This window comes from Wyeomyia smithii, chromosome 1 (assembly GCF_029784165.1).
Source record: "Wyeomyia smithii strain HCP4-BCI-WySm-NY-G18 chromosome 1, ASM2978416v1, whole genome shotgun sequence".
In the NCBI taxonomy this organism is placed as follows: Eukaryota; Metazoa; Arthropoda; class Insecta; order Diptera; family Culicidae; genus Wyeomyia; species Wyeomyia smithii.
The window spans coordinates 49,728,453-49,752,862 of NC_073694.1; the positions used below are offsets into that span (position 1 = coordinate 49,728,453).

General features: G+C 41.2%; 1 protein-coding gene across 2 annotated transcripts in view; it reads left to right on the top strand.

Annotated features, from left to right (window-relative positions):
• The window catches only part of LOC129729264 (netrin-B-like), a 250,740-nt gene extending 228,320 nt beyond the window's left edge, over nt 1–22,420 (top strand). The window contains exons 5-7 of one of the 2 annotated variants that reach the window (XM_055687786.1): nt 3,731–3,796; nt 21,704–21,944; nt 22,008–22,145. In XM_055687786.1, coding sequence (XP_055543761.1) covers nt 3,731–3,796; nt 21,704–21,944 — 307 coding nt within the window. In that variant the 3' untranslated portion in view covers nt 22,008–22,145. Of the gene's footprint in view, nt 1–3,730; nt 3,797–21,703; nt 21,945–22,007 lie in introns of both variants that reach the window. The other variant, XM_055687778.1, reaches the window with a different exon arrangement.
• The last annotated feature ends 1,990 nt before the right edge of the window (nt 22,421–24,410 follow it).

Consider the following 24,410-nt stretch of genomic DNA (forward strand, 5'->3'; position numbering starts at 1 on the left):
ATGATTTCAAGAAAAGTATTATACCCAACTTAAACTCTTTAGGAATCTATTAACACCTGAACTACATAATTGGATCTCATGCGATCGTACAACATCGTATCCATTCGTTCCATCAATCCATCGTATCCATTCGGCCTCGCGTCCTTTCGGCCTCGCGTCCATTCGGCCTCGCGTCCATTCGGTCTCGCGTCCATTCGGCCTTGTGTCCATTCGGCCTCGCGTCCGTTATGCCTTTTGGCAGTATGCCTCGTATCCATTATGCCTCACATCCATCATGCCTCGCGTCTGTATGCCTAGCATACTATACCTAACATCCATATGCCTAGCATCCATATGCCTTGTGTCCCGTCCCCATAAAAAGTGGTGTTTCGATTAGAGAAGCTTCCACGATCCACCGTAATGTTCCGTGCAAGCAGCAGCTGCATTGTAAAGGATTCCCCATTTCGAAAGAGCGGCAGCAGCAGTCTAAAGTTGCAAGATTTATTTGGAGAATTGACTACGAAGCGAGTAAAAAATGGTTACATGGTCTATAGATGGTCCTTTATAATTCGAAGCATTCTGCGGCATGGTGTAATTGTTCACAACTGAAATACCTGTTACACAGTGGACTCACCATCTTTTAAAACTGGAATAGGCTTTGGGGGTTTCTTAAGAATCTTCGACAGTTTCCAAAAGGGTTTTGAATATGGTTTCAATTTTTCAACTTTAGTCTCAAAATTTTGATTTCTCAGAAGAGTAAATCTATGTTTAATCTCTTTCTGTAAATCTTTATAAATAATTTTAAAAACTGGGTCACGAGAACGTTGATATTGACGTCTGCGGACATTTTTCAAACGAATTAGAAGTTGAAGATTTTCGTCAATTATTGGTGTATCAAATTTCACTTGAGCCTTTGGAACAGAATAATTTCTGGCATAAACAATTGCACATTTCAATGCTTCCAAAGCGGAATCAATATTTACTTCGTTTTGCAAATCAAGCTCATTATTAAAATTATTCTCAATATGAGTTGTGTATCTTTCCCAATTAGCCTTGTTATAATTAAAAACAGAGCTCATAGGGTTTAAAACTGATTCATGTGATAAAGAAAAAGTTATTGGAAGATGGTCAGAATCAAAGTCAGCATGTGTGATCAAATCACTACATACATGACTTTGATCTGTTAGCACCAAATCAATTGTTGATGAGTTTCTTACAAAAGAAAAGCATGTAGTACTATTCGGAGACAAAATAGAATAGTATCCTGAAGAACAATCATTGAATAAACTTTTGCCATTGGAATTACTTTTAAAAATTATTCCATGATCGATGTTTAGCGTTAAAATCGCCGATTATAAAAAAATTTGAACGATTTCTGGTGAGTTTTTGTAAATCACCTTTGAAATAATTTTTGTGCTCACGTGTGCATTGGAATGGTAAATATGCTGCGGCAATAAATAAAATCCCAAGTTCAGTTTGAACTTCAATTTACAAAGTTTCAATAACATTTGTCTCAAGATGGGAAAGAGCACGATGTTTGATTCGGCGATGAATAACAATTGCAACTCCGACGCCGGAACCCTGAATGCTATCATATCTATGAACCACGTAATTGGGATCATAATTTACAGTTGAATCGCTTTATAGCGACATCGCAGGGGACCGTCGTTATAGGGAAATGTCGCAATAAAACGAATAATTTTTATGAATATAGAGTAGAAGGGATCATTGAGAATGTCGCTATAGAGAGATTTGTCGCTATATAAATTGTCGTAATAGAGGGATTTGACTGTAGTTTGATGTTAGGTTTCAAAAATATTTCAGTAATAATTGCAATGTGCACATTATTTACTGTTTAAAAATTAAAAAGCTCATTCTCATTCGGCTTTCAACGAGCGAGCATTCCAAATTAAAATTTTGATTGTTTTATTTAAAATCATTGCTAAATTTTAAATTAGAAACAATTTTAAGTGTAAAATTTGTTCCAATTTCATTTGCTTCAAACATGGAATTTGCCTGCAACATGGCGTTCATAAGATTGAACATTGCCTGTTGCAGAAAAGAAAGATTACCTGCCGTAATAGGCCCCAAGCAGTTGACATTAGAAAACATATTTTCGGTAGCAACATTGGCAATATTGGCAGACTCAACCCCTCTCCCCCCCCCCTCCTTCATGCGTTACGTAATTTATGTACGACGCCTTCCTCCATTTGTCTGATGTGCGGCCATTAAACACAAAAAGTAATAAAATATTGCTCTAAAGCAGCGGTTCTCAACATTTTTTTGTCCGCGTACCCCTTGGCAATATTTTCCAAATTAATTGTACCCCCTGGCTTCTACTGTCCTCGCAGAGTGGGAGAAAGTAGTGGTAGATCACGTTGTGGTAGTCTAGACCAGGTTTCAAATTGGACTATAGTTTGTTTCATTGCTGCAGTCATGTTTTGAGAGCAAGTTTGAACAATAACTGAAGTTTTATAAAAAAACATTGCTTCGTCCGCCATTACTGATTTTTCTTTCGCGTACCCCCTGAAGGCTCTCGCGTACCCCTAGAGGTACGCGTACCCCAGGTTGAGAACCGCTGCTCTAAAGTAACAAAATCTTCTCCGTTTGTTTTGGGTGTAACCGTTCACTTCTTGTCCAGCATGAGCATTGCCTGTAGCAATTTTTTGCACAAGACTTTTTTCTCTTTCATGCTCTGTTTTTGCTGCTCGCAGAAAATCCAGCACTTTTTCTGCTTACACCACGAATCACTCTAGTACGCCGTGGTGTGCACTGCTGAGATAAATTCGATAGCAATCGAAGAGCAACCATGCTTGACGGGCGGCTGGATTTTTTGACAGTTTAGATGCAGAGCAATATATTTTTCTACCTAGATGATCTCCTCATTTGATAGTAAAAGCAATGCAGTGAGCTTGGTTGTGTAGTCCTTTCATGTAAAAAAGCTCACACCAGTTAATTTTCTCGCTGAAGTGATATTTTAGAAATCACCGCAGTGTTTTTTGCATGCTTCTCAGATACACACGATTCGCTGCTCTCTGCAAGCCAGTGCGTCGCTTTACCCAGTAGTGTGAGAGCAGTTGTTTTCGCAGTGAAAGAGAATCTCCTTCATGTTAGTTTCTCTTCAAATGGTTTGTAGTTACTACACATAAAATTAATTTGAAAAATGATCCCTGTCTACGATCACCGGATTGATGGGCTGTTGGAAGAATTATCCGTAACAGGATGAAGTGATACATTAACGAAAATTCAATTTTTGAAGATGATCATCTGAAGATTACTCCAGTGGAACTGCTCTTCTAGACATAGAAAAAGCATTCAATAGTCTTAGTATAATGATTTCGTTACAAAATTGTTCGCTTTTAGTTTTATAATTTTCAACTGATTAAAATTTGATAGAGAAAAGGTTTGTCTCGAAGTTCAGTCTTAAGTTCAGTCCTGTACAACATATTCATTTAAGATTTTTCTGGTTTACTTCGAAAATGCACCATATTTTTGTTCCGTGATGACAAAAACAAAAAGTCTAGTCAAGCTGCTATTTAACAAGAAGAAAACGCTTCAGAACCAACTTTTGACCAAAATCGTTGCAATCCTCAATAGCTTCGAGAAGCCCTCTTTATAGTCAATCAAACTTTTATTCTTTGCTCTCCTGCGAATACAAAAATACGCTGTCCACAAACTAATCTAACATTATTTTTATACCATGGAAAGCTTTCGTTGAAATTTTACATTACTTTTTTTTATTTCGTTTCAGAGTGCGGAAAATGCAAGATCGGCACCAAGCGGCTAAACCTAAGCAAGTTTTGCAAAAGAGATTACGGTAAGTGTGAAAGTCCGTCCGACAGGTGCACTGTTATCTACGATTTTTTATATGCACGACCAATCTCAGTCAATTTGTTCAATTGCTAGTCTATGAAAGATAATTAGCTACACTATTGAACAGTTTTTTTTTTTTGCAAGATTCAATACACATTCATAGTCATCACTGAATAACAGTAACAAAAGGCGTAACAAATTAGTGAAGTTAGAAAAGTTAGTGAAAGATACAAGTCATTTCCCGGTATCATAATGCTTCATCCGCACAAATGGCACCGAGATAGGAGGGCAGTCGTTACTGCGAAGAAAATTCCCGTGAATACGACAACGGGCGTCATTCGGCGGACGATCAAGTTTTTATGAATGTCATTTTCTGTGCGATTTCACGGATTGAACCATTGCTCGCTTGCGCTGGCTGTAATCCGCTGTAGAGCAACCAGTTAATCGACGTTTTATGATGCCCGTTTTGCATCGTAAAGTTAATCGCTTTGATGGATAAAATTATCATCCATAATTTATTTTTCTTGTTCACTAAACTTTTTTTGTTGTTGTATTCAAAAGCAGTTGATTCCCGTAAGCAAAGATTGGAATGTCATAGAGTTTCTCCAACTAAACCCATTGACATAGTTTGGTACGATGCTCTGCAGAATAGTGCTTGAAAAGACATACACAGTATTGTAATCTTTGTAGCACAAAATATCCGAAACAGAGTTCACAATAACTCATAAGAAAAGACCATTTCATTTGGAAATAAGCATATAATCCAATGTGAGTGTATAAGGACATTTCCAAACGAAAGATAACTTTTCATCCTCAAACAACCTTTGTAGTAAGGAAGAACAGAAAATGTGCTTCTCGACCTAAGTGTAGTATGTTGTTTTTCGGCTTGTAGTGTAAATCGGATGTATGCATAAAATATCCCTTGCGCTTTTTCGAATGCTGTATTTCCTCGAACAGTAAAACACCAATGATAAAACGATAAAACATTATCGTCTACATATCAATTTCTAGTTAATTTTTTGTATAGAATTTGAAAAGGACAAATCTATAAAGATATATATTCCATTTTAAATGATCGTATATCTTGCAGTATCCGATGTTACATATAACTGTGTAGTGTACATCATGCTATTCAGAAAACTCGAGTAATTCTCGAACGGAAAAAAAATAGTTTGCTTTCTTTCATTCCGAGTATCTCTTCAGCAGTACAACTGCCCTCACGCTCCACCCAATTGTAGTCACATCCGTCTTGCGACCACTTGGAGTGACACACGGAGTGCAAACCACTCAACTCAATCTCGTCACCCTCCTGAGCTGAAGGCTGACAGACAGGGATGATGAATGAATGAAACGCATTCTGGCATGAATGTACATTTTATTAAATTTTTCTTTCTCATTCGCATCTATGTGTATATGTCGATTTGACTATCGCACTGGAAACTGGCTCCAGGGAGGAAATGTGCTCTGCTCCAACTCAAGCCCGAAATGTGCCTGAAACTCCAGCAGAACTCAGACCTCAGTCTGCAGCATTCGTAACAGAAATTAATTTTTGATGCTGCCCGGCGGGCTTCCGATACTTGTAGAATGCCGAACACCAAAAAAGCCGAATGGTAAAATGTATGAAATGAAAGCCCCCGTACGGGCGGATCCTTGTTGGTTGGCCGGAAAATGAACGCTTAGGGACGTATTTGTTGTTTACACACTAAGACGCCGGATCGGAACCGGAGAAGCATAGGCGTTTGGGCTTTACAGGCAGCTAGGGTTTTTGGTTGGTAACATGTGAAAATGAAATGAAAAATGGTTTTTGCTTCTTTTTTTCCTTTCTAACCGACGGCTAGGCAGACGGGCTTGGAAAAGCTTCACACATTGTCGACTTGGGCATGTAATCTCCCGGGGTTCTATAGGGAGATAGCATTCACAGTTGAGCTTTGTTATAAATTGTGAAAATATTAGAGGAATCATCGAACTCCACGTAGGATACTATTCAGTTACGAACGGCGAGAGCCAACGATAGCAGAGTTCATTATCTCTGAGGGATTTTAGAAAGCTATAAACAACGATTAAAACGATCACTTATGTTTGAAGTCATATTCAGTTGTAATTGACAGTTAAAGAATAAAACGGAAAGCGGAATTTTTGTGTTTTAGAGAACCACGCAGGCATAATTTACAATATTTGCAATATTTACAGATTGAACCAAATTTACAAATTCCAAATATGAAAAAAATGCGAAAAAAAGTTGAAATTTAAACAAGTCTATTATGAAAAAAGGACTTTCATTTGAAGTAAAACGAATTCGGACACTCCTTTCGATAGATATCGGCATTTATTGTTCCTTTTACAAAGAAACTCGCCGACTTCAATCCCCAGGAGAAGATTGTCTGTGGTCCCGGAAATTTGTGGTCCCGGAAGACATTAGTTTGCATAAACTTCATCGTCCATCTTCTGCACAATCCGATGGCATAGCTTCCAGACTCCGGTTTTGGCTCGCGATTTTTGCTCAGCCGTTTGTTTCTGCTCCTTTTGTGTCTTCAGGTTGTTCCGCTTTCGATCTGTTGTACCCAAGGTTGCATATTCAATAGGTTCAAAGAATGCTTTATCGCTGCGTGCCTCGCTCCAGTCCTTGTAGTGGTGATGGACGTCAAGACCTATCTCACCCTGGATGGCAACGATTGGCAGGGCACTTCGTTTCTTATTTCCTCCACGAATAAAGTGAACTCCGGGGTGAAGTTCTTTTCACACATCAAGTTCCCTAAGAAGGTGCTGCTGTGAATGATGTGGTATCCAAGTCGGCTAACTCGCCCAGCGTCCCCCACCTGAAAAAAGTCAATATTTTGATGCAAACGATTCTACTGAACAAAATTCGAAAATTATTTTTTTCCTATAAAAGATGTTTCATTTAAAATCTGCACCGCCAAAATTCAATCTCAAGATTCGAGTTTTCATCCGATTGCCACCAAATCTTCTAAGAGTATAGAGAAACAATAGGAGCTTGTTTTGGCATCATTCATTTATTTCATTTCACCTGTATAACCAAGTGCTCTAACCTTAGTCCTAACTCCAGCCATAAGATTTGGCATGACTTCAGAATCGATAGGCATTAGACTTAACTGGCTCCTTGAAACATTAATTTGTAGTGTGCCGTGTCAAATAAATGTTGTTTGAACTTCAGAATCGACCGTTTAGATTTCAGTTCCACTCTTCATTTTCAATGCATTATTAGTCTTCATTTCTTCGACATTCTTCACATCTTTAGGTTGGTTTAGAATGTGTCCTTTCATAATGGCCCAGTACTTCTCGATCAGGCGCAGTCACGAAGTGTTTAGGGGGTTCAGCTCTTTCGGCATAGAATTGACTCCGTTCGTCTTGTTCGCCACCTTCTTGGAGTAGTGACAGGATGCCAAATGGCATGAGCAAATGGCTTGCCAAATCAGAAACTTCTAGGCAAATTTCGAGACCTTCTGCGTCTCAAAATTCTTGGAATCATCAAACTTATCATTGGTCGTCAAGTGCAGGTTTCCAGGAATCTGCTTAATGTCTGCTTTGATATACGTCTCATCATTCATCACGCAACAGTGTATCTTGGTCAACTTTTGGTCGTACAACATGACTTTTCGCGGTCATATTTTGCGATTTGTATTTGAGTATAATGATCAATCCACTTAACAGTGAAAAGTGAATTTTACTTTTTACATTTTTACATATAAAAATTCATCGTCTTCGGCAAAGTTATAGCGAATTTTATAAAAAACAACTTTGTTGAGGACACCATACTTCTATCTGCCTATTTGAATGAACTTATGTGGAGTTTTCTACAGATTGCCGCTGAAAATCAGTTTTTTTCATATAACTTTTAGTAGCGATTTTCTACAATTTTTCAATGTTCTATAACATTGTTTGCTATAATAAAATAAACAATGTCTTCAAAGGAAGTATATTTTTATCTCGTATATTATTTATCTCGTATATTTTTATCTGGAATATTTTTATCTACTTAAATAATCTACTTATATCTACTAATAATAATAATCTACTTATATCTACTTATAATAAAATATCTACTAATAATAACTTAAAAAATCTACTTAAATCTATATCTCGTATATTTTTATCTACTTAAATAATGCACTAATTCACACTAATTATTTTTCACTCAGAAAAAAATTATTTTGGAGCCATAGTGTCTTCAGCAAAGTTGTTTTGTTAATTATTTTGCATTTTATGAAAGTTAGAATTTTGTGATTAATCTACCCAAAAGAGAGAAACGAATTTATTTTTTTTTATTTTTGCATATAAAAATCTACTTTGCTGAGTAGAGTTTTAGCACATTTTATATGAAACAGCTTTGTCGAAGACACCATATTTCTATCTGCCAATTTAAATGAACTATTGTGAAGTTTTCTTAAGAGTGCCCCTTAAAATCATTTTTTTTATATAACTTTTTCTAGTGATTTTCTAAAACTTTTCAATGTTCTACGATGTTTTTCAGTATAATGAAACACATGAGTTTACCGAAGGAAGCTTATTTTTATGTCTTATAATTATTTAGTTATCAGAGCGGGGGCCTAGTGTGGTTGGTAACGTCTCCGTCAACCACGCTCGACGCCTGGGTTCGAATCCCACCGCCGACATAGGTGTCGATGGTTGTGAGGTGGCGTGATCCACTCACAACCAACCCAACTGGTCTAGATTCAATCCTAGCCGACACCGGGAGATTTTCTGAGGCGAAAAAATCTCTGGGATCACGCCTTCCATCGCATGAGGAAGTAAAGCCGTTGGCGCCGGTCCGTTAATAAACGGGTCGTGAGTTAGGGTCCTGGGTGTGGAGTTGCCTCCCTGGGCGTCGGTGATTGGCCACAACAGTGACGGAACAAGACCGACGGAAAATAAGCGAGAATAAAAAAAAAGTTATTTAGTTATTGCAGATTTCGGTTAAAATAGTGTACCAATTTACTTACAGATATAAACACAAAGGACAGCGGGAGACAAATGCTTATATCCGGATTGAATGTTGTTTTAGTTATACTTTAATATAGAAATGGTTTAGTCTGCAGATATTTGCAGATTTCAAAGATATCTGTTAGTAAATTAATGCATTATTTTGATAAAAATCATCAATATACAGAGAAATATATGAGATAAAAATAAACTTTCTTGGCAGACATTGTTCGTTTTGTTATAGCAAACAACATTGTAGAACATTGAAAAAGTATAGAAAATCACTACTACAGGTCATATTGAAAAACCTGATTTTTAGTAGCAATCTGTAGAAAACTCCACATAAGACCATCTAAATAGGCAGACAGAAATATGGTGTCTTCGACAAAGCTGTTCCTTATAAAGGGTGATTTTTTTGCTATTTGGTTTTCGTGTATTCAGATTTGACAGTTCACGCGGGAATTCTGACAGCTGTCAAAGTCTTTTTGGTTAAATGGGTATGTCAATAAGCAACATTGCCGCATTTGGATCGAAAAGCAACCAGAGGCAATACAAGAATCGCCAATGCACCCAGAAAAATGCACGGTTTGGTGCGGTTTACACGCTGGAGGCATCATTGGTCCGTACTTCTTAAAAGATGGGGAAAATCGTAACGTTACGGTCAATGTCAATTTTTTGTCGGAAATGGAAGAGCTGGGTCTTGTTGACATGTGGTTTCAGCAAGACGGAGCAACGTGCCACACATCGCGCGAATCAATGGACATATTGCGAAATGAGTTCGGTGAGGTCATCTCACGAAATGGACCAGTGAATTGGCCTCCTAGATCATGTGATTTAACACCGCTAGATTATTTTTTGTGAAGCTACGTTAAGCCTCTCGTCTATGCGGATAAGCCAACAACAATTCCAGCCTTGGAAGACAACATTACACGCGTTATTCGCGAGATACCAGCCGAAATGCTTGAAAAAGTGACCCAAAATTGGACTCTTCATATGGACCATTTAAAAAGTAGTCGTGGCCAACATTTGAATGAAATTATCTTTAAAATGTAAATGGCATAAACCAATTACCGGCTCAAATGAATATTTCATACAGTTTTGTAATTTTTATGTTTTATTTTTTTTTTTGAAGAAAAGCCAAATTCTTTAAAAATCACCCTTTAAAATGTGCTACAACTTTGCCGAAGACGATGAATTTTTATGTGCAAAAATGAAAAAAGTAAAATTCGCTTTTCACTGTTAAGTGGATTAATCACAAATCAATAACTTTTATAACACGGAAAATAAACAATGGAACAACTTAACTGAAGACACTGTGGCTCTAAAATCAAGTTTTCTGGGTCAAAATAATTTCGATCACGTTTTTGCAACTTTGGAAACAGTGTGCATCAGGTACAAGTCGGCCATCTCTACTGCTCGGTTTGTGCTTGGGATTGTCCTACCGCACCCACTTTTCGTTACCAGTTACTATTCGACACAAAAACCCCTTCCTTGACTAAACGCCGTTCAACGCGCCTTCGCGAGACCCACGTACCTTGCTTTTGTACACTTCCGATAGCTTTGTGACGTTTTTCAAACGCCGGTCAACTTCAAGCGCGGCGCTCTGGACACGGGGGATATTTGCCAACGTCGGCGCCCACATCCGATCATTTTGCAAGACAAAGAGTTTCTCATTAGAAAACACGAATTCCTGACCTGCGTGCCGCGAAGTATCAGTTTGGCTTTGTCCAGCCTCTTCTTCGTTGTGGCCTCCGTTACCCAGTGAACCGCACGTTTTTTGTACGGTTTGTATCCAAGGTCCTTAGTCATGATGGTGTGGGCAGTCCCGACCGACGCATTCGGGTCAGCAGCGGTCTTCCGGATCCGCCTTTCATTTTTCGACGCCTTTCATTTTTCGACGAACCTACTCCTTCACCACCTTGATAGCTGCTGGCGTCCTCACCGAACGCGGCCGCCTGTTTTGTGCACGTCCGTGTCCATCTCCTGATACTGACGAACGGTGGTATAGGTGATATTCCGCTTCACTCCGTGGCATTTCAACCGCAAAAATATGTCGCCGGGTCCCTCACCTATTGTAAATAACTTTGCTAGGACGACGTGTGCGGTAAACAAACAACAAATGACAACAAGTCGACACCGTGTGCGTCTTTTAACCTATATGTATATGAAAGTAAACTTGACACCAATACTTATACACAGAATGCGCATGGTGTGCACCCTCATAACGATGAAGAGTTTATTGAACACGCTGTAAATTTCGCGAACCACTCTCCGCAAGAACAATCATTTTAGAAATCAAATCAGATTAAAAAACATTTTAGTTTGAAATCGCACCAAACTGCCCTACTTCTCAGTGTGCGTTCGAACAAAATGCGTGCATAGCAAGGAAGTTGACATAACTGCCGAAAATGGTGGAAAAATTTAAAACCTGTCAAAATGGAGGACAGAGGAGTTATCCTAATAAGATTAGTGCAAAAATTCAACAACAAAATATAGTCTGTTCCAGAAACTATAAGCACACCTAATGTTAACGGTCATTTTGAATCGATTGAAATGTTTCGAATTCTACTGGCTGCGTCCTTTTGTTTACACATTTCTGTACGTCATAACATCAAAAAACGGTTTAGTATCTGATTACTTTTCAAAATGCGTGGTCTCACTCCAGAGAAGAGAAAAAGTATTGTGCACATGTGGTGCACTGTGAGTGGAATGTCATTGCGAAAATTGGCCAAGGAAGAGGTATGAGCGTCGGAGCGGTACGAACAACTATTAAAAAATATAGAGAACAGTGTAGTTTTGATGATGCACCGAGGAGTGGTCGGAAATCAGGCCCTGTAAGTCCTGATATCGACAAAAAAATCAGGGATGCCTACAAGCATCCATCGGCTTCCGTTCGGGATGTGGCGAGAAAAATTGGGACCTCGACGTCTAATGTGATGCGTGCTAAAGAGCGACTTGGGCTCAGAAGCAGAAAAAACCTAAAAGGAATCCAAATCAAGCCGCTTCTGTCAAACCAAGAGCCCGGACACTGTATGATTCACTATTATGCAATAGTTCTGGGTGCATTATCATGGACGATGAATTTACCACTTACCAATCAGACGAGAGCCGTTGTGGCTCGTGCTGTATCAAGAATTTGTCGCCATGTTGCTCGGTTTGGGGCTGTGTTTCGCCAGTTCCCCAGGCGTCTCATCACCCGCAAGTCTCCTTCGATCTGGTCGAGCCATCGTGCACGCTGCGCCCCTCTATTTCTGGTGCCAGCAGGGTTGCTGAAGAGAAGTGATTTCACAGGGTTGCCGTCCGGCATCCTTACGACATGACCGGCCCACCGCAACCTATTAACTTTCGCCAGGTGTGCAATGGGATTCTCTCCAAGCAGCGCGTGCAGTTCGTGGTTCATGCGCCGTCGCCATTCTCCGTCGTCCGTCTGTACTCCACCGTAGATAGTCCGTAGCACCTTCCGTTCAAAAACTCCAAGAGCGTTAAGGTCCTCCGCGAGAAGCGTTGTCGTCTCGATCCCGTAGAGGACTACCGGTCTTATCAGGGTTTTGTACAGCGTCAACTTCGTGCGTCGTCGCACTCGATTCGATCGAAGTGTCTTCCGGAGTGAAAAGTAGGCACGATTTCCTGCCTGGATGCGTCTCTGGATCTCTTTGCTGGTGTTATTGTCGACGGTCACCAGTGACCCCAAATACACGAACTCACCGACCACCTCAAGCTCATCACCGTCCACAGAGACTTGAGTTGGGAGGCTGATGTTGTTCTCCTTGGAGCCTCTCGCTCGCATGTATTTTGTTTTCGACGCATTTATCCGCAATCCGATCCGTCCAGCTTCGGCTTTCAGTCGGGCGTAAGTTTCCTCCGCCGTCGCAAAGTTACGTGATATGATGTCGAAGTCATCCGCGAAGCCCAGAAGCTGAACAGACCTTGTGAAAATTGTGCCCCTCGTGTCGATGCCCGCCCTCCGGATCACACCCTCAAGGGCGATGTTAAACAGCAAACAGGAAAGTCCATCACCTTGTCTCAACCCTCTGCGCGATTCAAAGGGACTCGAGAGTATCCCCGAAACACGCACGAAGCACATCACTTGCGCCATGGTAGCTCTGATCAATCGAGTCAGTTTATCCGGAAATCCGTTGTCGTGCATGATCTGCCATAGCTGTTCTCGATCGACTGTATCATAGGCCGCCGTGAAGTCAATGAAGATGTGATGTGTGGGCACGTTGTACTCGCGACATTTCTGTAAGATCTGTCGGATTGAGAAGATCTGGTCCGTGGTGGCACGGGCTCCCATGAAACCCGGCCACGAACCTTCTGGTTAAAGGTGATAGACGGCGGAACAGGATCTGTGAGAGTATTATGTAGGCGGCATTGATAAGCGAGATGCCGCGGTAGTTGCGGCACTCCAGCTTGTCGCCCTTCTTGTAGATGGAACAGATAACTCCCTCCATCCACTCGTCTGGCAGTTTTTCCTCCTCCCAAATCCTGGAAATGACCCAGTGCAGCACTCTAGCCAGCGCCTCTCTTCCATGTTTCAAGAGCTCGCTCGGCAGTCCGTCTTTGCCTGCGGCTTTATTGTTTTTCAGCTTCCCGATCTCACAAAGGACTTCGTGAATATCGAGAGCTGGTACTCGGTCATCCGCTGCTGGTGCTCCTAGGTCAGTTCCTGCTCCGCTTCTGTTTGCTGTTTCGCCATTCAGGTGTCCATCGAAGTACTCCTTCCACCTGTCGACCACCTCGCTGGCATCCGTGAGAAGGTTCCCATCCGCGTCATTGCACATGTCGGCTTGCGGCACATAGCCTCTGCGGGACTGGTTTACCTTCTCATAGAATTTCCGCGTTTCACTGGCACGGTATAGCTGCTCCAGCTCCTCATGCTCACGATCCTCTTGCTGGCGCTTCTTTCGTCTGAGAACCGTGGTCATGTCGTTCCGTGCCCGTTTGTAATTGGCCTTGTTCTCTCTCGTTGACCTGCCCAGGTATATCGCCCAGGTACGGTTCTTCTCATTCACCGCTGCCTCGCACTCCCCGTCATACCAGCCATTTCTGCCACTCGGTGCTTCCACTCCTAGTGTCGCCGTTGCGGTCTCCACGATAGCTGTGCGAATGCTGCACCAGCCGTCTTCGAGAGGCAATGCGCCCAGCCCCTCCGCTGTGGGTAGCACCGCTTCAAGCTGTTGCGCGTATTCCTCCGCAGCCTGGGAGTTCCGGAGCTGCTTGATGTTGAGCCGCGGGGTTCGGCGATGTCACGCGTGATATACGGTCGACAGTTTTGAGCGCAATGATACCGCAACTAGGTAGTGGTCCGAGCCAATATGGACGATGAAACGTATGTAAAATTGGACTATAAAAACCTTCCTGGGCCACAATATTTCACTGTAAGCAAGAATAAGGATATCCCCGAAACGGAGAAAGCCATTTTCACCGAAAAATTTGGCAAGAAGGTGATGGTGTGGCAGGCAATTTGCGAGTGCGGCAAAATATCTAGCCCGTACGTCACATCGGAAACAGTGAACGCGCAGAAGTACATCAAGGAATGCCTCCATAAGCGTTTATTGCCGATGATCAAGCAGCATGATGGATCCGTCATATTTTGGACTGATTTGGCATCATGTCATTACGCCAAAGACACACTAGTTTGGTATAGACCGTTCCGATAATTATAATTACACTTACGATCAACCGTCACTTTAAATAACGTGCAGTATTCAACCAAACGTTGGCTGCGTCCTGTTGTTTACATCCAAAAGAAACAGATGCTGTCATTTTTCTAACATTAAGTGCGAAATTTTGAAAATGCGTGGCCTTTCTCCCGAGCAAAGAAAGCGAATTGTGCACAAATGGTGCACCGTGAGTGGTCTTTCTATAAGAAAATTAGCCAGAGAAGAAGGTATAAGTGTCAGAGCAGTTCAAACCGCATTGCCGAAGTATTGTGAAGAGTGCACATTTACTGATGCCCCAAGACGTGGTAGAAAACCCGGGCCTGTTGATCCCACAATGGACAAAAAGGTTAAGGAATACTACAAGCGGCATCCTTCAGTATCAGTACGAGATGTGGCGAGAAAGCTTGGAACCTCGGCGAGTAACGTTATGCGTGCCGCCAAGGGAAGAATGGGTCTGCAGACCCGTCGGAAGCAGAAGCAGCCAAAACGAAATCCAAAACAAGCTGAGTCTGTGAAACCGAGAGCTCGGAAGCTTTATGACAAACTTCTGACCAAAGAAATGGGGTGTGTTATCATGGATGACGAAACCTACATAAAACTGGACTATGAGACTCTGCCAGGACCGCAATTTTATACATCACCGAAGGGAAAGGATGTCCTTGGACCAGTGAAAGCCATTTACACCGAAAAATTCGGCAAGAAGGTAATGATTTGGCGGGCCATTTGTGAATGTGGGAAAATATCTCGTCTATTAATTACGAATGACACAATGAATAGTAAAATTTACGTGAAAGAGTGTTTGCAGAAAAGGTGGTTACCCATGGTTAAGCACCATAACAATCCTCCAATCTTTTGGCCCGATCTTGCTTCCTGCCATTACTCTAAGGATGCACTAGGGTGGTATAAAACAAATAATGTCACATGTCTCCCAAAGGAGATGAATCCTCCAAACTGCCCTGAAATTCGCCCTATTGAAACTTTTTGGGCTTTGACCAAGGCAAAGCTGAGGAAATATGTCAAACCAGCGGACAATGTTGAAAAATTTAAAAAAGATTGGCTTAAAGTGGTAAAAATGGTCAGAGAACACACTGTGCAAAAGCTTATGAGTAGTGTTAAGAGAAAAGTTAGAGAACTCGCGTATCCTACGAAAAATAATCCCAACTTGAATTGAAACTGGAAAGAAAACACTTATTATCTATATTTCAGAATAAAATGACCCGAAAAATCCTGTATTTTTTGTTTTATTCAAGAAAAAGATGTACGTTGCACAAAACATCGAAAATACAGTGAAAGAAGATGTATTTATAACTTTCGGAACAGTCTATACAAAAGCCAAAACGTCTTTTTCGTGCCGAAAGACATGAATCCGCCAAATTGCCCGGATGCACGGCCTATAGAAACTTTTTGGGCTTTGACCAAAGCAAAGCTTCGAAAATTTTTAAAACCAGCTGATAGCATCGAAAATTTAAAAAAGATTGGCCAAAAGTGGTGAAAATGCTGGGAATTGCAACTGTGCAGAAGCTTATGAGTCATGTTCGGGGAAAAATGAGAAGTCTCGCGTATGATTCAAAATTTTCATCAAATAAAAGTGCAATGTTGTGTAAGACATAAACAATGACGCAGTGTGCCAAATAAAACAATTGAAATTCAATACAACAATACTATTTTATTATTTCGAAAGTGTGCCTATAATTTCTGGAACAGTCTATACAGAGCATTGCGACTTATATTGGTCACCACGAGAAAAGTGGAGGATAGTGGAGTAGTGGATAAGAACCGATTGCGAAAATAATGAAGATCGCAAACTTCCTAAATGTGAAACAACGCACCGTGGCCAGACGGATGCCCGAACCTGGCCATTGAGACGGCCATAAAGGTAGCCCCGGGTTATTTGAGGCGGTCACACAGAAATGCTTAGTAACGGACAAGTGGAAGCGACAGAGACTGGTATTATCCCCGCAGGCCAGAAAAGCACCAAGTGATACATCAGCATATAGGCCAATCCATCTTCTAAACGATACATTGGGCAAGATGCTTGGGAGGGTAATCATCAACTTGTGAGGTTCACGAAAAGTGACATCGTCTGTCTAGCAACCAGTTCTAAGTCACTAAGACGACGGAGGTAGCTCTCCAGCGTACAGAGAGAGGCATTAGCTAGTGTGAAATCGTCACGCTAGACGTGCGAAGTGCGCTGAATAGCGCCAGCAAAGGCCCTATAGCCTATGTGCTTAGGAGTCTTAGAGTGCCGGTGGGCATGCTTGTCATTCTCCTCAGTATGTGGAAAGAGCGGAGAAAAAAATCTACACTACTTCTTCCTCCACTCCGAAGTGTCTCAACCAACTTACAGAGAGACAAACACACTTCCAACTCACCCGACATCTTATAGAAACAAGATGGGTGAATCACTTTACAAGAAAACGAAGAAGTACACAACAGTGTTCACTGGCGTGTAGTCCGGAAAGTGAAAAAAAAACCTACCGGGCAAAGATTTAGTTCTCGTGTTGTTACACCGCGAAAACGAATTCGACCAGAGTGAACATGACCGGCACGAGCAACGCAGTCTATTTTTTTTCTCCCAATCCCTTTTCCTCTTCTGCCATGCTCAAAAAACAAACTGTAAAACGCACCACAGTGCTGTGTAATTATTGTGCGTGATGTCCATACATGTAAAGAAGTACACCATAGTTCATTGTCTCGCAAGAGAGAGATTTCAGATTTCACCGCGGTGCCCTCAGGAAACTCAGCAGATAAAGCGCGATTTGCTCTTTAGTGTGAGAGCAGTTATTTTCGCAGTGCAAGATGTTCTCCTGCACTCTAGAGGTTTTCTGAAGAGAAAACACAAGCATGCCGGTGGGGGTCAGAAATGCACCCTGATCACCGCAAGTGTACCCGCAAAGTTCCATCCTGGGTTCAGTGTAGTGGAATGCCAAGTATGACAGCTATAACCACAAATGTCTGCGGCGAAGCGTTCAACGAAGTCGAGTTGATGACCGCGCTATCCATACGGGTGGTTGAGGATTAGATGCGCTTCAGAAAACTGAAGTTGGCGCGTCATAAGACATCGCAGTGAACAACCGTAAATCGGGACAGGGGGCGTCGTTTAGTGCTTGCGGATGCACTATCGGCTCGGAGGAACTCTTGAAGCCCCTGGGGGATGGTCGACGGCAAATTCACGGTTGGGGAGCCACGTTGATTATGGCTGTAGGAAAGCTTCAACGGTTATAGTGATATTATCACTATGTGGTCGAATAGTTCAGCGGTGTATAGCCGTAACCAAAAACTTGTTGCTAGCGTGACAACGTCCATACGCAGGTTTGGCGGATCAGTATTGTCAAAGGAGTTATGTACTTCCTAAAACCGCGGTAAACTGGGAAGTACCTACAAGCTCATGAGCCTGAGGATCGCGTTCGCGTATCGTGTCGTGTCATAGGAAGCAATATGCGTCCTTATTGGCATTATGTCTATCACCATCGTTAAAGAGGACATTGAGTGCTTCGACCAATATGACACAAAAGGTATACGTAACACCAGGAGGTCATCTTCGAGTGGTTCAATCTATCAAAATTAGACCCAACCCGACGATACCCGGACAGGTCGAGACGCACGATGGGGAAGTTAGCTTTCATAAGACACAGATTCTGTCAAGTCAAGGAAGCTTCAGACAGTAGCTGCATAGGAATCAAAGAAATAGTTATCGGTTTCCGTTATACTCTACTAATTTTTTTGGAAATAAATATTGAAATTCAGTCCGCAAAAATATATATTTCGACTGTGACGTACAGTCTTCCTCAGTGCTTATGTGGACTGGTCTCCACCAGTGGTGGTCCACCAGTCCACATAAGCACTGAGGAAGACTGTACGTCACAGTCGAAATATATATTTTTGCGGACTGAATTTCAATATTTATTTCCAAAAAAATTAGTAAAGTATAACGAAAACCGATAACTATTTCTTTGATTCCTCAATCACTCTGCTAAGACGCTCGTTATAGATTTTCTAAATTTGAAGTAGCTGCATAGATTTGTGTACATGTAGTCCTCCATGTGAATGTGCGGGTGTAGAGCACCGCTTCACGACGGATCCGACGGATCCACCATCGAAATGTCCGCGAAAGCTAGCTGCCTGTCTTTTGGTTTATGAGGTAAGCGGATGCACCAAGCACAATAGCCACTCCCCGACATAATCAATAAAGGTAGTCCCAGGTGGAAATAGGCTGGAGACTAACAGGTTTTAGCCGATCGGTTCCAGCAAACTCAACCCCACTCCTTGAGTCTTCCTCTCAGGTACCTGGCTACAGATTTCCCACCACCTTATGAAACAAATGCCGGAAATAGGTGCTACATATCGCTATGCTCTTGGAGATGGTAAAGTCAATGGCGGTTTTCGTTCGTCAGTTGGTGTGCGCTGATTTTCCCAATAATCGCTCTGAATTCCTTCCTATGATCAACCTGAGCGTTGAGATATCCGATTACGGTTTCTGTGTCATATCTGGGCTGCTATAACTATGCTATAAAATAACAGCTTGTGATCCTCAACTTACACATTATGTTGTTGTTTAGTTACCACCCAAATCATCACTGTTCATCCACATAAGTTTTGTTTTTATCTTGTTGGCCGCTTATGTCTTCTTGTTGTTGCGGCACCTACTCAAACCATCTGGACTTTGGATGCCTAATGTTTTTGTTATTCATTCTTCAATAGTTCAAAACTCTCCACAAATTAGCATCATAAAAACTCTCGGATAGGTTTCTATTATTTTTGGTTATATTTTGGAGATGATGTCCTATGTGTTTGAGAAAAATAGTAATTACGTTAGAATAAGCGAGTTATTAGCGTTTTAACTGGTAAAGAACAGAATTTGTGGCAAATAAGGTAAATAATTTTTTTTTCTTTCATTTCATTAATCAATCTATGTAGAATACGCGATCACCGAACGTTTTTTTATACAAAATGTAAAAAAAACGATTTTAAAGGAAAAGAACAAGTCAATACGAACTCTGAATAACGCAACGGACCAATCAATAGAAATAATGATAATTTCAACATAGTGTAGATATTTAATTTACGAAATTCATTAAACGCAAAAGGAGTAAATTAGCTGCTGAAAAACATCCCAACTAATTAGAAAGCTCGTTAACTTGATAGTATACTTCCACAACCGCTGCGCTGCTGCACTAAACACAAACCCTATCTTCCACCGATCCGAACCGAACATCCAATCAATAGAAATAATGATAATTTCAACATAGTGTAGATATTTAATTTACGAAATTCATTAAACGCAAAAGGAGTAAATTAGCTGCTGAAAAACATCCCAACTAATTAGAAAGCTCGTTAACTTGATAGTATACTTCCACAACCGCTGCGCTGCTGCACTAAACACAAACCCTATCTTCCACCGATCCGAACCGAACATCCTTATTCGATTAGGGTCGGAAGTTCGGTGAGTTTTGCCTCGCAGAATGCTTAATCCTATTAGAAGAAGTTAATAGCGTCATTGATGAGTTTTGGCTTGGCTCTTTTGCCGGCTTTGCCACTGGATTGAAGGTGAAGTTTTATACCGGCAGCACTGACTGCACTCCGCCGCGGAACGACTGATAGTTTAATGCTATTAACGTTGTCTCGTCTCGCCGGAGTAAGAAAAAAAAACGCGATAAACTTATTTTTATAGCCAAAGAAGGGGGTCACCGAACTGCACAGATTGGAAGTTATAAAAAAACCTGTGGATGGTGCATTTTGTTATTGATTTAAAAATCAATTGATTTTTTCCCATGATGATATAATGTATCAAATAGCGGATTGGTTCATTCTACTTATTCACACTTTATTGCATGGTAGTGGGCAATTATTAAGACTTAACATACTTCACACTATGGCTTTATCTGCCAGTTAAGGTGTTTTATTACTCTTTCGAATAGACAACTTCTCGGTAAATTACAATACACCCAAAGGATAACCAAATGAACAAATTAATTGCGTTTAATTTTAACCATGTGTACCTAACTTAATATTTGTCCTGCGGTAGATTGCATAATAGTTGTTGGTCAAACGCATTCATTTTGCAACCTACATCCGATCATTGGAGTGCATATCAACAAATTAGTCATAGACCATTTCCGTAAGCGGCTTAGGTGAATAAATTAGCAACTTTTCATTTCTCAATTAGATGGAGTAAAAATTATACAGCGGCCAGGGTGTTACGTTTGACCAGAGCCATGGTCCGCCGGGCTCAAACCGTACCCATTGCGAACAGAGAAGCTTACATAGTTTTGCCGATTGCAGAGCACAATTTATTGCCCATGCTCTGTCGCAATCGATTTACGATGACAATTGAATGAGCCGTGTAGATCCTGAGCCCAACGCGATTATTCCGGCAATGTATTTTCTGCTCTTTTAATAAACTCAATCGATCGTTGGGCCGTTTATATTACTGTCTGGCACAGAACCAATCAGTTCCGTAAGCGATGTTTGCTTTGCTAACCCTACTTAACCCACGCTCGAACTAGAACTCGTGCCCGTGCGAAGTTTGAAAGACTGATTTCTTCTACTAACGGATTTGGCTTTGTTAACAGGACGAGGGAAACTAGTTCGAAATACACGAACGCCCAACTTTGTGAAATTCATCCGCAGCCGATGCTTGCTTTTGCATGGAAGAGACTTTCACTCCAAAATTAGCTTGCTTGCCGCTGATTATTTACTTACGACCGTTTAATATATTTCGTTGATTAGGGTTGGCACCTGACATGGATATCTAGCCTGAAGATTTGCGAAGGGGTGGGAAAGGATTGTATTGGCTTGCTTGTAGAAGACACTCCGCCTTCTTCAGAGTAGGTAGAACATAATTTCACCTGGACGAAAATTCGCGTTCGCCATAAGCTTTTGGCTCAGAGACCTCGGCTGAGACACGGAAAGCTGAAAACCCTATTGCTAATTCAATAAAATAATTTCACCGAGTGTGATCAACTGTTGGAAATGTTGCCAAAACAATATTAAATGTATTCGAGACGACATCTAAATTTCATTCTTTAAAAGCATAACAGCGCTTTCGGCTAGTAACATCAGCCGACCTGGTGGTATCTTCACACCGTGTCTGTTAAATCTACAGCAGCGCCCACGTTTGGGTATGTCAAATTGAGAAACTGCAACAATGCCATACTAGCCTTCAAATCGCTAATTAGCTATGCTAGTTTTAAGTTAGTAGATTGACGATTCTAGTGATTGTTTTCGCACAGATTTGGTCTTTGAAGCGCTAATCGCCAATTTATTTAATTCATTTAACAAAATCATATGTTCTGTTCTATTCCCAACAGTAATAATGGCCAAAGTGATAGCAAAGGAAACGAAGACCGACAACGGAAACCTAAAAAACAGCAACAACAACAACAACAACGACGACGTAGTAAAGTTCATACTAAGCGTCCAAAAGGTATTCAAAAAGAGCCCCAGCCCAAGCAGTCCACTGGCGGTAGCCCTGAGAAGGTCCTCCCACGTAACGTTCGTCGTGGAAACCAAAGATCTCGCATGCCGATGCCCGAGAGTCAAAGTGAATAGGTAAGCCGGAAAGCGAAACACCCATGCACGCAGAAAACACTAACTTTCTGCTCTCTGTTTTAGATCCTATCTGATCCTTGGTCGGGACACTGAAGGGCCACCGGGAGCGCTCGGCATCGGACCTCGCTCGATCGTCATCGAATGGCGTGATGAATGGCATCGACGGTTAAGGAAATTTCAGCGACAAGCAGCACGCACTTGCCACTAATCAGTCTTGCCTGCGATCGAAACCAGCTACAACGAAACACATGGCGAGATTTTTCGAACAATAGTCGATTAAGATATATATTTATTGATTAAAGTAATAAATTAACGCTAAATTATGTAATATCAGTTGAATCAGTACAGCGAGAGTGGATGCAGCTTGGTTTTGGTACAAGCATAAGAATACTTCGCAAAACGGTAATAATATTCGATTTCTCCGCATATAAATTCATAGAAGGACGGACGAAAAATTTATGCATTGAATCTGTTTTTCCACATGGAGCCCCTGTGTACATACCGGTCCAACTACAGTTGCAGTACAAGCAATCGTGACGTTGTAAATCTACACATCTCTACTTGTATATCATTGCCAAACAATCGTTATTCAATTCCAAACCACTAGACGTAAGTTACTACCCTATTATCGAATATTTATGTAATTTGTTGATCGTTGAAAGTTCCTTAGCTCGTAGATGCCATCTAGTTCCCAATTTCTTACTCAAGTGTCGCCATATCAAAGCAGTATTTTTAACAGTTAAGTACTTTGTGTGATCAACTTACCTAGGAGTCACTCTTTTTGCTAGCAAGCTAATAAAACTGGCGAAAAAATCAATCGTGACAAAATAAAGAATTTCGACTGAGTTTTTTCCGACCGAGAACTATTGATGACCAAACAAAGCCCAAATCACAGGCAAACAGACGATTATTTTAAAAAATTTTGCTTAGTGGGCAATAATGCCGTTAGTGTCGCTATAACCCAAAATATCTACCTATGTCATTGAATTGGTAAAATGCAGACCAATTTTGACGTTGACTAACGTCTATATCGAAGTTAGGCCCCTGAATTTGAAAATCTAGTAATTCAACCAGAGAAAACCAGGGAAAAGTGGTCAGGTTTTGAGCGCTTATTTTGCAGTCATCTATAATCCGGTTTTCGAGGTTTTGGCATCAATCGATCAGAAATTCTTTTACGGTTAAATTTATGTAACAAAAACAAATTATTTTTTGAGATACACTATTGAAAAATTGGTAATCAATATCGATTGTCTAAATCATACCGCGCAGCCAATCACTACCTCTCTTCCCAAGCACAGTCGACACTAACGGATACAATCGATCTGACTTTGTTGTTATTGTTGTGGTCACTTTCTGTTTCCGATGTTTATGCTGCTGCTAGCGGAAAAAACCTTGCAAATATGCATCTTTTTGTTGGTGTTAATTTTACGACAGCGGCCGGCGCCCCATCATTTTGATTCCAAAACTGCACCAGCGACATGCGGATGCTAGGTGATAGCAGCTGAAAGGAGAAAAGACAAGAGTACCGGTCATCTCGTGCCGGTTTTACTCGTTATGCTGGTGGCTGTTAGTAATGAATGGCACTGCAAAATACTAAAATGGCTGGAATTCTGGACGGGCTAACCAAAAACAAAAATATATTCGGCACCTGGCCCCTTTTGGTGCCTCGAAATTTTGTTACAGAAGCGGCTAATTGAATTTTCTGTTTTACCAAATGCTGCTGCAAGCGGAAAAAACCTTGCATAAATGCATGTTTGTGTTGGTGTTAATATTACGACAGCGGCCGGCGCAGCTTTCAAGAAAAATTTTTCCTTACCATTCCATCACCTATGTAGCTCCACCTTCTTTTTATTTATCTGACGAAGCCTTGGTATAAAACGTACCGTTCGAACATTTCACCCCATCAGTTTCATTACTAAACCGTACCGGCTACATACGGACGCTATCTTGAAAGAATTCTGGACGGACTGACCAAAAACATGGATATATTCGGCACCTGGCCTCTTTTGGTGCCTCGAAATTTTGTTACAGAAGCGGCTAATTGAATTTTCTGTTTTATTACAAAATGCTGCTGCTAGCGGATAAAACCTTGCAAATATGCATCTGTTTGTTGATGTTAATTTTACGACAGCGGCCGGCGCCCCATCATTTTGATTCCAAAACTGCACCAGCGACATGCGGATGCTAGGTGATAGCAGCTGAAAGGAGGAAAGACAAGAGTACCGATCATCTCGTGCCGGTTTTACTCGTTATGCTGGTGGCTGTTAGCAATAAATGGCACTGCAAAATACTAAAATGGCTGAAATTCTGGACGGACTAACCAAAAACAAAAATGTATTCGGCACCTGGCCCCTTTTGGTGCCTCGAAATTTTGTTACAGAAGCGGCTAATTGAATTTTCTGTTTTACCAAATGCTGCTGCAAGCGGAAAAAACCTTGCATAAATGCATGTTTGTGTTGGTGTTAA